This window comes from Ochotona curzoniae, unplaced genomic scaffold, assembly GCF_017591425.1.
Source record: "Ochotona curzoniae isolate NIBS_2020 unplaced genomic scaffold, NIBS_Ocur_1.0 contig_2688, whole genome shotgun sequence".
Classification (NCBI taxonomy): domain Eukaryota; kingdom Metazoa; phylum Chordata; class Mammalia; order Lagomorpha; family Ochotonidae; genus Ochotona; species Ochotona curzoniae.
The window spans coordinates 17,751,294-17,767,729 of NW_024465553.1; the positions used below are offsets into that span (position 1 = coordinate 17,751,294).

The 16,436-nt window shown below is 49.6% G+C and overlaps 2 protein-coding genes across 2 annotated transcripts in view; one reads left to right on the forward strand and one right to left on the reverse strand.

The window, feature by feature from the left end:
- Positions 1 to 3,401, forward strand: part of ENTPD5 (ectonucleoside triphosphate diphosphohydrolase 5 (inactive)) — a 28,723-nt gene extending 25,322 nt beyond the window's left edge. Inside the window, exon 16 of the mRNA XM_040975305.1 lies at positions 1,042 to 3,401. Coding sequence (XP_040831239.1) covers positions 1,042 to 1,128 — 87 coding nt within the window. The 3' untranslated portion in view covers positions 1,129 to 3,401. The remainder of the gene's footprint in view (positions 1 to 1,041) is intronic.
- A 909-nt stretch (positions 3,402 to 4,310) lies between these two features.
- COQ6 (coenzyme Q6, monooxygenase) lies at positions 4,311 to 16,313 on the reverse strand. The gene is made up of 12 exons (XM_040975306.1): positions 16,119 to 16,313; positions 11,941 to 12,075; positions 10,766 to 10,824; positions 10,393 to 10,516; positions 8,037 to 8,167; positions 7,305 to 7,412; positions 7,166 to 7,228; positions 6,851 to 6,958; positions 5,260 to 5,462; positions 5,068 to 5,183; positions 4,782 to 4,948; positions 4,311 to 4,430 (listed from the first exon to the last, which is right to left on the reverse strand). The coding sequence occupies exons 1-12, from the start codon at positions 16,282 to 16,284 to the stop codon at positions 4,401 to 4,403; spliced, it is 1,410 nt and encodes a 469-aa protein (XP_040831240.1). The 5' UTR covers positions 16,285 to 16,313; the 3' UTR covers positions 4,311 to 4,400.
- Between the last annotated feature and the right edge of the window lie 123 nt (positions 16,314 to 16,436).

Sequence of the window (16,436 nt, forward strand, 5' to 3'; positions counted from 1 at the left end):
AGAGCAGCTAGAGGTGGAATAAAGAGAGATTCCCGTCAGGCTGTGGACAGGGCCCTGGGCCTACAGCGGGAACCTCCAGAGTGTACAACCGGACCTCTGTGACCCTGGAGGTCACAGAACAAAGTCCTACAGCCCAGGTTAAGGTGCCCAAGTCACATGGTTTATTCAGTCAGTTTGGATCCCAGGGCAGGAAACAAGGGGAAAGAGATGAGGGAAATGAACACACAAGCAGGTGCAAGCAGGTTGGCCATCTGCCCTTCTTGAGTGCTGGGTGGTCCTTGTCCTGGCTGTGTATCTCCCTGTCTCTCTGCACTCCTGATAGAGTGGTTGCAAGTACTAGGATTGAAGTTTTGTCAGGGAAGCATGGAGACAGATGTCTGGGGCCATCATCCAAACCTGCTGTGTTCAGCGGCCAGTGGCATTGGCTCACCCTCCAAGCATTAGGCGAGTTTTACTTCTCAGAGCATGTGGTGGACCAGAAAGATGTCACCAGTGGCTAAAACCCACCAATATTGAGTGCCTCATGCACTTGCAATGGGTGCTGAGGTAGGTACCTTAGCTGGGCCTCAGGTAGTTTCTGAGCTTGGCCCATCTCAGTGCTTGAGGAGAGATGGTTCCTTACAGTATATGAATTAAGCTTGCTGTGGCCTTTCTCAGCGCTCAGTCTATTCCAAGTTCTGCCCTTTCTGCTCCATCCTGTAGCATTTCATGAGAAGTTGCCTTACCAGAAACTGGTGACTCAGCAGAAAACAGGAGAGGCTGCTGCAGTTATTTTCAGAATTAAGGGAAGAGTTCAGAATCTCAACTCAGTTTCTCTACAAGTCCTGTTTGGGACTACTACTTGGGCCAGAGACATTAGGGATCAGAAAGGCAGATGTGGAGGCCGTCAGCAGCTTTTCGAAGGACCCTCAAAACTTGGCCTCTGAGTTTTGCCTTGGTTTGCCCATGTGGGAGTTTGCACATGTTGTCTGTGCAAGTACTGTTTGCTAGAGTTGGCAAATGGGATTAAAATATGAATAGTGTCTCTTTTCTCCTCAACAGCTCACCAAGAAAGTGAACAACATAGAGACAGGCTGGGCCTTGGGCGCCACATTCCACCTGCTGCAGTCCCTGGGCATCTCCTACTGAGGTCAGTCACTCCTCTGAGGCCTGTGTCAGCCAACAAGCTTCGGAAAGAGAGGAGAAATGACATGGCTGTTTCCTGAGCCAGGCCGGACTGAAGCCCAGCAGCTGGCTTTCTTGTGGGGAAAGGGCTTTTATAGCTGGATCTTGCCCATGAGCCTACGGAGTTGGATTGGATTAATTCTACACATCTAATGTGAACTTATACCTAACCACTTGGAGTGCACACCTGGCCCCACAGCTAAACCTGTGAGTTGCTTTGTCATGGAGAGCCCAGGAGCCAAAAAGAGTAGCTTTGGGATGCAACCTTGGAGTTAGAGCTCAGGGAATGGTCCCTGGGAACCAAAGAAAAGTGTCATTTCAACCTTTTGAGTGCCTCATTCCTTTAAACATTGTCTCTTCCCTGCTAAATTAAGCAATGCATGACCTATCAGTACCAGTGTTGTCCTTCCTCCCTATGCACTGGCTGGTCCCATCCTTGCGTGATGCTGCTGTCAGTGTGGCTCACATGTGGGGTCCAGCGTGGCAGTGGGTAGTTCCGCTGTACGCCAGGTCCAGACAGCCAGCTGAACCAGGAACAGACTTGGAGGGACTCGTGACTGCACATCACAGCCTCGCGAAAGGAGGCCAGAGGGCCCTGGGGACCTTAGGGAAGGTGTGCTGGCCGTCTGGATTGGACCTCCTATAATCAACTTTGTCAGTGAACTCTGGGATTAATTAACACATCCAACCTTATGGGTATGTGTGTGTTCAGTGCCAGTACTGCCTCCCAGGCTAAAGTAGTGATAGTAGATTATCTGTGATCCTGTCCTGACTTTTGGCCTGTGGTGAGGTCTGTGCCCACACTATTCAAGGTCACGGCCTCTGTCCTCTTAGTGTTTGTAGCTCTACTTTCCTGCCCTGGTCCCTGGTCATCTGATCTCACATCCTTTGATTCAGCTAGTCTTAGGGCTTTCAGCCCTTATGCACGACCTCACATGGTCTCACTGGCTCTGTTGGTCCTGTCAGGGTGGCTGGACCAGCATGTCAAGAGCTCTGTTTAATTATGCTCAGGTTCTCTGAGTCTGCATGCTCAAGAGCTCTGAGTTTTGTGAGTTATCCCTCCAAATTCACTATCTTGAGTTTTTTGTCACATGACATCCTGTGCTGCTTCTCTGCTCACCCTAAAAATGTGGTTCTCAGATTTCTTCCCTAGAAGAGCTTGTAGCTTTCCTAAACATGGACTTCCCTAGGAGCCTCCCTACCCCTCTGCTTCCTCATCCAGGACATTAAATGTGCCAGGCCCTCCCATCAGTCCCTGGGGAAATGTGTTTTTAAGTTATTCCTCTGGGTCCATAAATACTACCTGCTGTGCACAAGGTACTTTGGAAATTCAAGTGTTTAGGGCTTTGATTTTTTTTTTTTAATCCATGGTGGTATTTCTTCAGACTTTTCTTATCACCTTTTTAACTGTTGCCTTCCTCAAAAGTTCTAATACATAATGGAGCCAGACTTTTTGAATTTGAAACCACCAAGAGATAGAATCCAGCCCTTCACCACTGCTGAAATCTTCACGTTTCCAGTGGGTGATCCTTGTGCTTGTTTTGTGTGAACCTGCACTGCTGGCGGGGTGGGGAGCTCCTTCCATGGAGCTGAAGTCAGCCTGCTCAGTGGGCTTTAGTTCTGCTATAGTTTCTCCTTCAAAGGCCTTTCTTTATTTTCAGAGAACTGCCCACCCCCCAATTCTTTATGGTCCTTTTTTTAAAAACGATATGGCTTCCAGACCCCTCACCTTTGTCCAGAAGGTATATTGTTATATGTTGTTCTGTACAGTCACGGAGAGACTGCTTCCCACAGAAACCAAGTCCTTTTAGACTTCTGACTCACAGGCTTTGAGAGGAGACAGCCCTGGCCCAGGTTGGGTCTGACACGTCTCAGAAGCAGGAGCCATATCTGTAAAGCATACGTCCTGCACAGGTCACTCTTCTAGTCTTCCTGAATCCTCCAGAACCCTTGGGTGTTGCGCTGACTAGACATTTAGCTACATGTGTGAGTCTACATTAGAACCTCTGGAGAATTAACCCATTTGTTGAATGGTAACTTGGAATGAAAATGTTTCTTCGAGATCTGACATGTCCCTTCTTCCCCTTGTGGCCTCTTACTAAGAGACCCTATTGACTGCAGTATTGCTGGCTGGTTTCTTCTAATGGACTGTGGACACAGCCTGGCGCAGAGTGGATGGTGTGTTTACCACCCCCGAAGCACATGCTCTGTGGGCCATGAAGTCCTTGCAAGGCGTGCCTTTGAATTCCCCGTCTTGGCTGAATTGTTGCATCCTTGAGGAGTCCATGTTCTCCTTACTCGGCCTCCCTTTGTATCTTTGTCCCTGTAGTCTCTACCTATAATCCCAGCAGTTGCTGTCTTTTATTCTGGGCACATTTTCTAAGATTCCAGAAAGGTTTGTGACATCATTTTTTTCACTTAAGCATCTTCCCAATTTCCCATTTTGCCTAAGAAGCTGCCCTGTAGTGGCAGATGTCCTATGCTTTCCAAGATGAGCCCCAACAGAAGCAGACTGATTCCTTTATTTCATCTTTAGAGGCCAGGGCAAGTTGGTGTGTAGTATGCAAATCTAGCAGGCCTCAAATTTTATTTGTGAGGCAAAGTGTGAAGGGAGCACAGCACAGTCCTGCTGTCTCCGTGTCGGACAGCAAACAGGAACAAATGCCATCAGGTCTCCTGGGTCTTCCAACCTGTGTGGTGAAACTGTTGGTTACTGCAGAAAGTGGAGGGCCCAGATAGGAACCAGAAACAAAACTCAGATCCGGTGCTGTGTGTGGAAGTAAGGAGCATTAAGACTAGGTTTTCTTCTCATGAGGTCCAGTGTTACCTATATCAAGAGTTAAAGCAGTTTCTACTTGATTTGCACTCTGATGTTAATTTTAAAAACACACCAACTGAGTATTTCTAACTGTTTTACAACTATAAATTTATGAGCAGTATTTTAAAAGACTAAATCTGGAATGGATTAACAAGGGAAAATGAATAAGGCAGTCCCATGGTGATTTTTGTTGAATAATAAAAAGCTCTTTTTAGCCAAATCCTAAGAGTCTTTTGGATTTTTTCCCTTGGCCTAGATGACAGACTGTCCTCATAGCAAACCATCACTCATTGTTGGGGTTCCACAGACTGAAAGCGAGAGACAAGAATTTTAATGTAAATTTATTCAGTGTTGGAAATCTGTGATGGTCTTCAGCTGGGATGTTCTTTGCTCATACTCTCTGTTAGAGCAGCAGCATTCATTTGCTTGCAAAGGCCATAATCTGTTCCTAGAGGAAAAGGAAACAGTGAGTGACACTGCAACACTGAACGTGGTCACGGGAGTGAGGAAACACTTCAAATACCCGAAAAGTAAAGACTCCCTAATTTTGTTTCTGCTAACAAGGCATAACTGCAGGTTTCTCAGGTAAGAAGCCATACAAGCAACACGATTTAAACTGTACACAAGTCCCTGTCTCCTTACTTGAAGTCCTTCCTAAATATGGTTACTATTCGTGGGTCCTAACCCCAACAAGCCAAGGATGTCATTTTTGCTCATAACCACTGAGCAAGGTAGACAGGTAAAGGCAGCAGGGATCCTCTCCAAGTCTTCCTGCAGAGCGCCACACACAGCATGTTACCTTGAGCGGCGCCACGGCATTGGTGGCCTGCAGCCCCCACGTCCGGAGCAGCACAAGCGGTGTGGCCCGGGTGGAGTACAGCCTCTTGAGCAAGTCTGTGGCTGCCAGCAGCGCGGTGTTGTGCCGCTGTCGCTCCGTTTCATAGCCCGTGAGATGGCTCATGGAGCCTGGAACAAAGCGGAAAGGGGAAATCTCCAACCCAGAAGTTGTCTTCCCTCTCCTAGAAAAGCAGATGCAGCAAAGGAAGCTCTGACTGCCAAGCTAGTCTGTGGAAGCCGGTCCTTACCCAGGTCTTTCCCGTTGAAGGCCGCGCTGCTGAGGTGCTGGACCAGACTGGAAACATCCCCAAAACCCATGTTGACGCCTTGTCCTGCAAGTGGATGGACTCTGTGGGCTGCATCCCTAGGAAGAAAGCGCAGTTCAGCTGCAGCTTCCCGCTGTGCAGAGGGGAGCAGCCCCACACCGTGCATGATCTTACCCAATGAGTGCCACTCGAGGCCGAACGTACTCAGCAGCATGTCCCCAGCCAAGGGGAAACAGCACTCGGCTTTTGGCATCCACCCGGGCCACGCTTGGGGGCAGTTGGCGTGCCGAGACCCTGGCAGGCCGCAGAAGGGCAATAGCATGTTGCAACAGGGCACCAGCGGAGTCAATCAAGTCTGTGTGGTTAGCATCGCTCCACTGAGCAGCACAGCCAAGAAAAAACAAGATGAGAAGTGATCAGCAACTGCAGGAATTCAACTTCAATAGGAAAGCCTCTATATAAGCAAAGCTAAGAGTAATGCCACCGAACATTCCTGAAGAGACCATGACCACAGGTGACAGAACCCCCAAACCCCCTGCCTGCCTGTGCGGCACCTTTCTCTAGTCGCTGCCCTCAGCCAGCACACGCAGGCCGCAGCACGGCTCCACACAGAGAATGCTTTTGCATTTAGAACTCGCTCTGTTTGGACTGTCATGTTGCCTCATGTCCCCACAATGCCACTCTCTTAAAGTATCTGGAAGATGCCACCTTTTCTTGTGCCCTCCTCTAGGCATTCTCCTTCCCTGGGATGCCACAGCACTGATGGTTGCTTAGGTACCTTCCTCTCCTTTGGCACTCAGATTCCAGAAAGAGGGGACAGTTCCTCTTGTTTCTGTAGTGACAGAGAAGGCATGTAACTTTTACGGTCACTGCATGCTGGCCTGGGTCAGGAGTACACCGAGTGCCCCAGGCGTCCAGCATGCTCCACTGACCTTGGAATCCACTGTAGTGTTTACTTCCTTCTATTCTCATCACTACTACAGAACAGTGGAGTGAAAACTCTTCACTATGAAGAATTTAGTTAAGGACATAAGGCTTAGCAATTCAAGAAACACACTCCTCGCACTAGTGCCGTGGTGTGGTAGGCTAAGCTTCCATCTACAGTGCTGGCATCCCATATGCGCATCAGTTCAACTCAACTCTCAGCCGCTCTACTTCAGATGCAGCTCCCCTGCCTTAAATCCATATAAAACTACTCTGGAACTGGGACATGGTAAGCACAGTTAGCAATGGGTACAGACAAATGTGACATTTAAATTTCAAAAACAGAGTTGCCAGGGCCGTTTCTGCTCCAGCACAATTATGATCACTGATTGCACAGCTCCAATATCCCAGATATGTTCCTCACACGTTGCATACATCCTCATTTTTAAAATCTGCAGACAGGCAGGTGACCCATTCCCCTTCTTCAGATTATAGGGGTGCCAGTGCAGAACCCTGAACCCAGGCCTGGCTCCGAGGTGCATATGTAAGCTTTGCTGAGCTGCAGGGTACCCAGCCCTCTCTTGGAATATGTCACTGAGTTGGGTCTCAGGAACAAAGGAACCCCATTTCAAAGGTCAAGGTGAATCAGCAGCTGCAAACCCCACCCAAACGGGAGTTGTATCACTGCCAAAATTGTGTGTTCCCCTAGGCACCTTCCACACAGTCCAGATCACTGGTTAGTTACAGGCAACTGATTACAGCTTAGCTCTTGTTCCTTCCTCCAAACCCCTTTTTTCTTCCTGTCCCTCAATGCATAGGCAGGCGGACAGTGGACACTCACAAAGGCAGAGTTCACGGCGTCCACAAACTCTTCCTCATCCATGTGGACCAGCTCTGCCGCGTGGTCATGAGATGTGGACCAAACCAAGGAACTCAGGGTGTCCGAGAGCTGTGTCAAGAGAACATGGATGCCAGGGCTGAAATTCCTCTGAACTTAGGAGTTGTCAAGCAGAAAGGAAGTCATGAAGGGGAACACGAATGGGCCTGGACAGATCCACTTGAAACCAGATAAAAGACGAGAGCGAGCAAGAGCAAGCAAACTCCTGAAGGAGGCGGCTGGCTGTGCTCAGAATACCAGCCAGAGGGGAACTCTTACTGGAAGCAGCGCGATGGGCCCAGAGGGGAGAAATCTCTGCCAAGCGACATTGTTTTCTGTGGCCTGCAAGAGAGGAGTGCCCGTGAGAAATGCCTGGCATCTGTGAGTGGGACCTCTAGCTGGTGGCTCAGGAGCTTACCTCGGATAAATGTAAAGTGGCCACCACAGCGGACTGGTCGTAGTTCCAGCTCACGTTGCGGATTCCCGCAGCCTGCCGTACAACCGAGTTGTGACCATCAGCTCCAATCTGCAAGGAGACAAGAGCTGCTGAGTCCTGCGTCCTGTTCTAGGTCATCCAGCTCCACCCACTTTCTCTGCTGCCTGGAGTTCTCTACAGCCAGCCGATGCCTGGCTCAAGAGTGCAGGGAAACTCTGTCAGGCCTGCCTCCCTCATAGCTGCTAGAGGGTAGGCCTCACCATGTGTGCAGAGCCGTGCAGAGCAAATGCTGCTCATCTGGTCTAGCAGCTGCCAGCTCTAAGTCCGTGAGCCAGATCCCTTTAATATTAAACTAGGCGGCAGCAAGAAAAGGCTCAGTGTGGGCCTCCACTGGAGCCGAACAGGCCTGATGAGCCTAGGGATGGCTGCCCAGTAACAGGACTTGGAGCTGATGAAAACGCAGAGAGCAAAGGCAGGAGTGTCCGCAGGACCGTGAAGACAGCCAGAGCAGCCTGCCTGCCTGGCTCTGTGACCAAAGTTGGTGCTAAGGTTTGCAAGACCATCTCCACTTGGGTTGCTTGAATGTGGACTAGTCACCAAGCTCTTGCCTAAAACTAAGTTTAACTATAGCTTCACTCTAAAACTGGAAGCCCTAAAACCCAGGATAACACATAGTCATGCGTGATCTCTGGCAAAGTAAGAATCTTCAACTACCAACAATTTGGTCTGGAGGGTGCTGCCATCACCTAGGGTAACTTGGACCCAAGGGCTGGAGTCTGCCATGGAAAACGGAAAAGGCCAGGTATAACCAACAGCTTTGCTCCTGTAGAGAACCGTCACTCGGTCTGTAGAGGTCAAAGGAGAAAAGAGTAAAATATTAGAAAGACATGGTCCCATGGCCTGAAATGTATTGCCAAACAAAAGATTGGAAAAGCAACCCAAGTGCTGAGCGCTACGGCCTGGGAGCTGGGTCGCAGCACACGCAGGAGTGCCTGCCGGACCGCAGAGGGTGGGCAGTTAAGCGCTTGGCAGTCTCAGCGTGAGACACACCCGTTCCGGGTCTCCCTGCAGCCTTAAAGGAGCCCTCAAGTGCTTTCACAAGAAACTAAAACAAACATTATGCTGCGTCAGTTTTCCCCACTGCAAGTCATTTCATTTTCCAGATCACAAAAATTATAAGCTGTCTGCTAAATCAACAAATTGTAAGCTTGAAGTATCTATAGTGTTCTGTATATCAGTAGTTCCTCAATAAAGTGGCTTAAATAAGTTCACTGTAAAAGTATAATCAAAGGTTGAAAGAGAAAACAAAACCACCTTTCATCGTACAGGGAAAACTACAGATGGCGCTATGAAACAGGAAAAGCCACTGCCTGCAGTGTCGTCATCCCACATGGGCTCCGGCTTTCATCCAAGCTGTTCCACTTCCTATCCAGCTCCTTGCCAATGTGCCTGGGAAAGCGACTGAAGATGGACCAAATGTTTAGGCCACCACACCCATGCCAGTGACCTGAGGAACTCAGGTTTCAGGGGTGGGATGGGCCCTGGTCCAGGTGTCCCATTTAGAGTGACCCAACGGATAGAAGATTGATCTATCCCCCTCCTTCAAGTAAATAAATAAATAAAAAAAAAACTTTTGAAAACTTCAGTTATAGCTTTAGTGTACAGAACTCCAGATGATTTATGTATTACACACATTTATGCATGCCATGCACACACACGCAGGTGTAACCATCTGAAATACACTTTTTGTACCAGTATCTCATGGGACATCTAAATAACTAACTATTAAACCCAGTCTATTTTATTTATTTATTTAAGTTTTTTTTTTTAATTGGAAAGTCAGATTTACAGAAAGGAGAGAGAAAAGATCTCCCATCCGCTAGCTCATTCCCCAAGTGGCCACAGTGGTTGGAGCTGAGCCAATCTGAAGCCAGGAGCTTCTTCCAGGTCTCCCACGTGGGTGCAGGGTCCCAAGGCTTTGGGCGGTCCTCCACTGCTTCCCAGGCCACAAGCAGGGAGCTGGATGGGAAGTAGAGCAGCCAGGATACAAAACCAGAACCCATATGGGATCCCAATGCATACAAGGTGAGGGCTTTAGCAATTAGGCTACCATCTTTATCTGTCTTTACAATAATTAAAAACAACAAAAAACCCAAATCTGAACGCTAGTTTACTGCATGAATGAACTACTTTTCCTCTTGAAAAAGCATTTTTTAACACTAAAATGCTTTCAACTTCTACTTCTTTAGAACCTTGAGCTATCATATATGTATACTTACAAAGCATATATATGATGAAATCTATATCCAGAGTACAAGAACTCCTACAACTAAAAATAATATAATCCAATTTTAAAATGAGAAAATTCTGAACATAACATTTCTTCAGAGGTTTACTAATGGCCAATAATTACACGGAAAGTCACTGTTAGTCATAAAAATGCAATCCAGGGCCCAGTGCTAAAGGCCTTGCCTTGTATGCATCGGGATTCCATATGGGCAATAGTCCCCTACTTGTAGCCTGTGAAAGCAGTCCAGGACAGCACAAAGCCTTGGGACCCTGCACCTGCTTGGTAGACCTGGAAGAAGCTCCTGGCTCCTGGCTCTGGAACAGCTAAGCTCCGACTGTTGCGGCCACTTGGGGAGTAAACCAGCAGATGGCCTGTCTCTTATCCTCTATGTATATCTGACTTTCCAATAAGAATAAATAAATTTAACAAAAAAAAGGAAAATAAGTGGTGGCAAGGATGTAGAGAAATTAGAAGCCTTACATGAGGGGAGTACTCACAGAAAATGGAGTTAAAGGATAAGTTTTGGAGGAAACTATGTTTTTTCATGTATTTTCCATGACCTTTGTGAAGATCAACTGTATGCAAGGATTTCAATTTTTTTTTTCCACCAAAATAAACATTATATGGGACTAAAGCTGCTAAAATCAAAGCTGAGAGCAGCCAGTGGAGATTTGTTAGCGTGAGCACTCAGTATTTGTAAAAAGAACCGCAGCTTCACTTAGTCCCAGGCAGTTCACATCCCAGAAGGCGAATGGAAGACAGGGGCGCGTGGCACCTCACCGGACACAGCCTCCAGCTGCCTGGTAAGGGCGTGCATGACGACGTCGTTCTCCACGATGTAGCCCATGTCATCCAGGTTGTCCTTATCGAACATTATTAAGGCCTCTGAGCAGGCATCCCACACCTGGAGACACAAGAGGAGAGTTTGCATTAAAACCAAGGAAGCTTGACTTGCATCGAACCAAGTTCTACTTTCCCAAGTGACAGAAGCAGAGACACCACCATGGTAGAGGTGGAAAAGTAAGATCATTCCCCTGAGGATTCTTCCCCTGCTTCTGCCGGCTCAGTGTGCACTCTGTCTTTCCTCACACATTCACAGAAAGCCAGGAGGAAGCAGACCCAGACAGCTTGTCGAGAGGGAAGGGGGAGGCACCTGCATCCGCCGGAAGGCTCTGTACCTCATGTTGCAGACGTGGTCCCAGGCACCAAAACCTACGAGAGAAAACCATGCATAGACCACAGCGGCCCTACAGGGACCAGCGAAGCCCTGGGCCCCACACTCGGTCAAGTAAGAACTTGTTTTCAGTATTCTCTGAGAAGAAAATCCTCCCTGCCTGCTGGATTTGGCACCAGGACCTGCGCTGTTCTGTTCTCCAGTTTCAGATTGTGCAGCATGGAAAGATACCCAATAAGTCGAGACACATTACAGCAGCAGCAATTAAAGAAGCTGGGGGCCTGACAGTCTAGTGGCTAAAGTCCTCACCTTGCATGAGCCTGGATCCCATATGAACACCAGTTTCTGTCCTGGCTGTTCCACTTCCCTTCCATTTCCCTGCTTGTCGTCTGGGAAAACAGTAGAGGACAGCCCAAAGTCTTGGGACCCAGCATTCACATGGAAGACCCAAAAGAAGCTCCTGGCTTCTGGCTTCAGATTGGCACAGCTCCGGCCAGTGTGGCCATTTGGGGAGTGGGCCAGTGGATGGAAGATCTTTCTTTCTGTCTCCTCTCTGTAAATCTGACTTTCCAGTAAAAATAAATAAATCTTAAAAAGAAAAAAAAAAAAAAAGGAAGCTGGATCCATGTTGTTCTTTTGTCCTCATCTTCCTACTGCAACTCCAAACTCTCCAGCTTTTATTCAGTTATTGAAGAAATATTTACTGTGGACCTTTGTGCCAGATACAGCTCCAATTCTGAGGATCAAGCGGGAAACCAGATGGATAAAGTCCCTGTCCTTCTGCAGCTGCCACTGTCACTGGCGAGAGGAGCACTGACCAGACACCACAGTCGCACAGCAGTGTCAGGGAGGAACACTGGCACCACGGGGCCAGGCAGTGACAGAGGTGTTCCACTGTGGGGTACTGCCTTTAGACAGGCCCTGGCGCAGCCACTGCATATGTCTGTCTGCCTTGACCCTGAGAATGAAAAGGGGGCACTCATCCTGTTTCAATTCCACAGTGGGGTACACGTGTCCCACGGGCTCACTGTCCACTGGGCATGGCCTTGGGCAGGCCCTCTGGGCCAGGCGCTCTGCACGGCACACTTCCCAGGGACTCACTTGGAGACTGAGAAGGGAAGCGGAATGGGTGTAGGAAAGAGGCCTTTACTCACTGCTGAGCAGGGTTGCAGAGCCAGGCGAGATGGAGCTGACACGGTTGCTGTAAGTGTCTGACAATTTCTCCAATACTTTCTTTGGACCTGCTTCTATTAACAGAATCTTCTTGTCACGGAAGTGAATATCATGGCCTAAAAAGAGAACGCAACGTTTCATATCATTTTAGGAAAATCTAGGAATTACTCCCCTTCCTATTTTCAAGATAACCAACAGATTAACTAGTTTCTTGGGCCGTAGCATAGACTTCCTGCGGGGCATGTGAGGTCAGCAGTACGCACGTGGAGTCCTACATGGAGACAGAGCCCACCACGCCGCCCGAGAACCGCCTTCCCCAGAGTCCACCACTTGCCCCACGCAGAGAAGCACTTAATGTAGAAGGCCCTAACTAGCAAACTGCATGCCTGAGGAAGAACACAATAGAAAAGACTACAGTGTTCAAAAACCAGCCATTTCCAATCCTCAGAGTAGTAAGTCACTACTCGACATAAAAACGGAATATATAGGGGCCAGAGCTGTGGCACAGCAGGCAAAGCCACAGCCTGTCCACTGGTGTCCCACTTAGGCACCGACTCAAGTTCTAGCTGTTCCACTTCCCATCCAGCTCCCTGATAATGCACTTGGGAAAGCAGCAGAGGATGGCTCAAGCCAAGCTGTGAAGTGATCACCAGGGGGAGAAAAACACCACAGGTTTTACTTTGTAAAAGGATACGCACAGACTTCTACCTCATGACGTAAGAAAGTGGTTTAGAACCAAAGTGTAAAAAGAGGTTTTGTTACAGCATCTAGAGCAGCAAGGGCAAAAGCCCAAGTCCACTCCAGGGGAGCCAGCAGGGACAGGCACTGAACCCACTGGCCGTCGTGCCCTGTGGGTACCATGGGAGTCTCTGTGGAGGCTGGGGTGCGGGGACATGCCACCCACACAGAGGACAGTGCCCTCCGTCCTCACACCCCTGCACCTTAATGGAAGGGCAGCTGCTCCCCCTGCCAGAGCTCCCCAGATTCCTTGGGGCAGGGTCGCAGGCTCACTCCCCCAGGGCAGCTTTCAGCTCATTCCTCCCATCGCCCTCCCCTGCCACCTCCACCCTGGGGAGGGGGAGCGAAGAAGGGCTGAGAAATGGACATTTCTTTCCTGCAGTCTGTACCCATCAAGTACAGCCTGGGTGTCTGCAGGGTGACATGGACTGGGATACTGAAAGGGAGAAGACTCAGTTCCGACAAGCATCACAAAGCACAGCCAGGGGGCCAGTGCCATGGCTCAATAGGCTAATCCTCCATCCTGCAGTGCTGGCATGCCAAATGGATGCCAGTTCGTGTCCTGGCTACTCCACTTCCCATCCAACATTCTGTTAATGGCATAGAAAAAGCAGCAAAGGTTGGCCCAGTCCTTGGGACCCTGCACCCACGTAGGAAACCCACAAGAGGAGCCTGGCTCCGGGCTTCACAGCAGCTCAGCTCCAGCTATTGTGCCATTTCGGGGAGTGAACCAGTGGATGATCTTTCTCTGTCTCTTTCTCTCTGTAAAATCTGTCTTTCAAATAAAAATATATTTTAAAAAAATGAAGTTGGGCCCGGCGGCGTGGCCTAGCAGCTAAAATCCTCGCCTTGAACGTGCCAGGATCCCATATGGGGGCCAGTTCTAATCCCGGCAGCTCCACTTCCCATCCAGCTCCCTGCTTGTGGCCTGGGAAAGCAGTCGAGGACGGCCCAAAGCTTTGGGACCCTGTACCCGTGTGGGAGACCTGGAGGAGGTTCCTGGTTCCTGGCTTCGGATTGGCGCAGCACCGGCTGTTGCGCTCACTTGGGGAGTTAATCATTGGACGGAAGATCTTCCTCTCTGTCTCTCCTCCTCTCTGTATATCTGACTTTGTAATAGAAATAAATTTAAAAAAAAAATGAAATAGAGCCAGGTTTGGTATCTTACTTCTCATTTGTTTTACATAACACTTCAGGAAACTCACTTAGAGGGAAAAAAAAACACCAGAGAATTTACAAATAATGTGGTAGGGAAATTTAATGGTTCAAGCTGCAAACCCGTGTGAGTTTAAACAGGAGAGACTCAAAGGAAAACGGGCTGTCTCCCGGCGAACTATTAAGAGCCTGCCAGGTAACACTCTTGCTTTTAAAGCAGCTAAGGGGATGCTGATGGTTGGGCTGTGTAAACCATGACCAGCACGTCCTCTGCAAGCATCAAGGAGAGCACGTGTTACCCACGCTCCACAACTGCCCTTGAGCAGGCCGAGAGGACCTCCGGAGACGGCCTCTCCATCTCACTCTGTTCATCTAACAGGAAAACAGCTCCCAGCCCAGAGCGTCAGCCTTCAGGGTTTAACATAGTGGTTTTTGTTTTTGTTTTTCCCTGAATGACCTTAGGAAACCAGCTGCTGTGTGACCCCTTGGTAAATCTGCATTTGGCAATTTCGACTGACAGCAGCAAGCGACTCTTATAACCTGGTGCACACAGCCTTCAGCTTGCTTCCATATGCTTACAAGCAGAATCTTATACTGGGAGCCCACTGTGATGGTTCAGTAGCTAAATCCTCACCAGGATACAACATATAGGTGCTCATTTGAGTCCCAGCTCCTCCACTTCCCATCCAACACCCTGCTTGTGCCCTGGAGGATGCCCGCCCAAGTCCTTAGACCCCTGCACACACATGGGAAACCTGGAAGAAGCTCCTGGCTCCTGCCTTCAGATTGGCTCAGCTCTGGCCCTTGCGGCCATTTGGAAAGCAATCCAGCAGAGGAAGATTTCTCAATCTCTCTCTCTCCCTCTCTGTAACTCCACTTTCAAAAAAAACCAAGCAAAACCCAAGAGTTCCTGGTCCACCTGAACCAACTGAGTCAGGGTCTCTGGAAGCAGAATCTGGAATCCTCGCTTTGTAAATTTGCCCCACAGCTGGCAACCTGACTGCTGTGCCGAAGTGGGGGTGAGCAATCAAACTGCAAGGCTCACCCCGTGCTACACACACACAGTCTCCACCGTAAATGGCTATACCAGTAAGTACTTTGGAACCTGGCATCTTCCTGTCTTATTACCCAAAATCCAAGAAAAACAAAATGCACCCAAGTTTGAGAGCCAGGATTCTGGCCCACTTACCAACAGGGACAAAGCAGCTGCCAGTGAGCAGGGATGTATTTAAACCCACCAGGAAGGGTTATCTTCTCAACAAAGTTTTGCATCTTTAAGAATCTGTCCTTGGGTTCAAGCTACTTTTCTGAGTTTTAACTTCTTTATCTGTACAATCTACACTGAAGGTTATTGCAGGGATTAAATTAAAATGTGTGCAGACTTAAGGCTTAACCTAGGTAACACCAGCCTGACTGTCTCAGGCAAGGTATGGCTTCCTGCCAGCTCCCTGGGGAGCTGCATAGGCGTCCATTCGCTGGGACTGTAATAAGATACCCAAAGCCAGGCTCTTGACCCAGAAGAGGCTTAATGAGCTCACACTTAGAAAGTCAGAGGTATGGAGTGGGCATCTGTGGGGCAGTGGCCTCGCCAGGGTGAGAGCGAAGGGAGAGGCAATGGCCAGAATGAAGAAGGCAGCCGAGCAAGTCAGGGACCACATCTGCTTTAGACAATCAGTCTACTTTTAAAATAAGATTTACTTAATTTTGCTGAAAGGACAGATATACTGAGAGGAAGACAGACAGAAAGATCTCCTGTCCGTTGACTCACTCCCCAGATGACCGCAATGGCTGCAGCTGAGCTGATCGGAAGCCAGGAGCCTCTTCTGGGTCTCCCAAGTGGGTGCAGGGTCCCAAGGCTTTGGCCCGTCCTTGACTGCTTTCCCAGGTCACTAGCAGGGAGCTGGATGGGAAGCTGGGACGCTGGGATTAGAACCGGTGCCCAGATGGGATGAGGTACGTTCAAAGCAAGGACGTTAGCCGCTAGGTTACCGCACCGGTTTCATCACTTAACGGCTGATGACTTCGACCTGCGCTCCACACCAACCCTGCTTTTCCTCGGGGTTCACTGAGAAAGGCCCGGCCCACTCTGGACCCTGCTGGCCCCCGAAGCAGCAAACGCTTCCTGGAGTCCACTCCGGGAGGGCAGCAGGGAACAATCAAGACTCGGGGGGCGCAAACAACGCCGGGATCCCCAAGTTCCGCGTGACGCCCCCGCCGCCCTATTTTGTTTCTTCCCCGCTTATTCCGGAGCTGGAGACGCACTTACCTAAAGCACAGGCCATGGCCGCGCCCACCAAGCCTCCACCCGACACCACCACATCGTACACGGTGTCTGCGGAGGCGCCGGACCACCTCCGGCTGCAGACCAGCGGGCCTCGGCGGGCAGCCACAGGTGCTGCCGCGCACCGGGAGACGGCCAAGCAGGCCGCCATGGTGCTGATCTGCTCCACCGAGCCCAGACGTCCCGCCAGGGGCACCTTAAGCAGCACTTCCGGAGCTCAGCCCTCCAATCCGGTGCTGCTTCAGCCGCGTCCTCGGAACCGGAAATAAGAACGCACGGAGGAAGAGGATAAGCCAATCACAA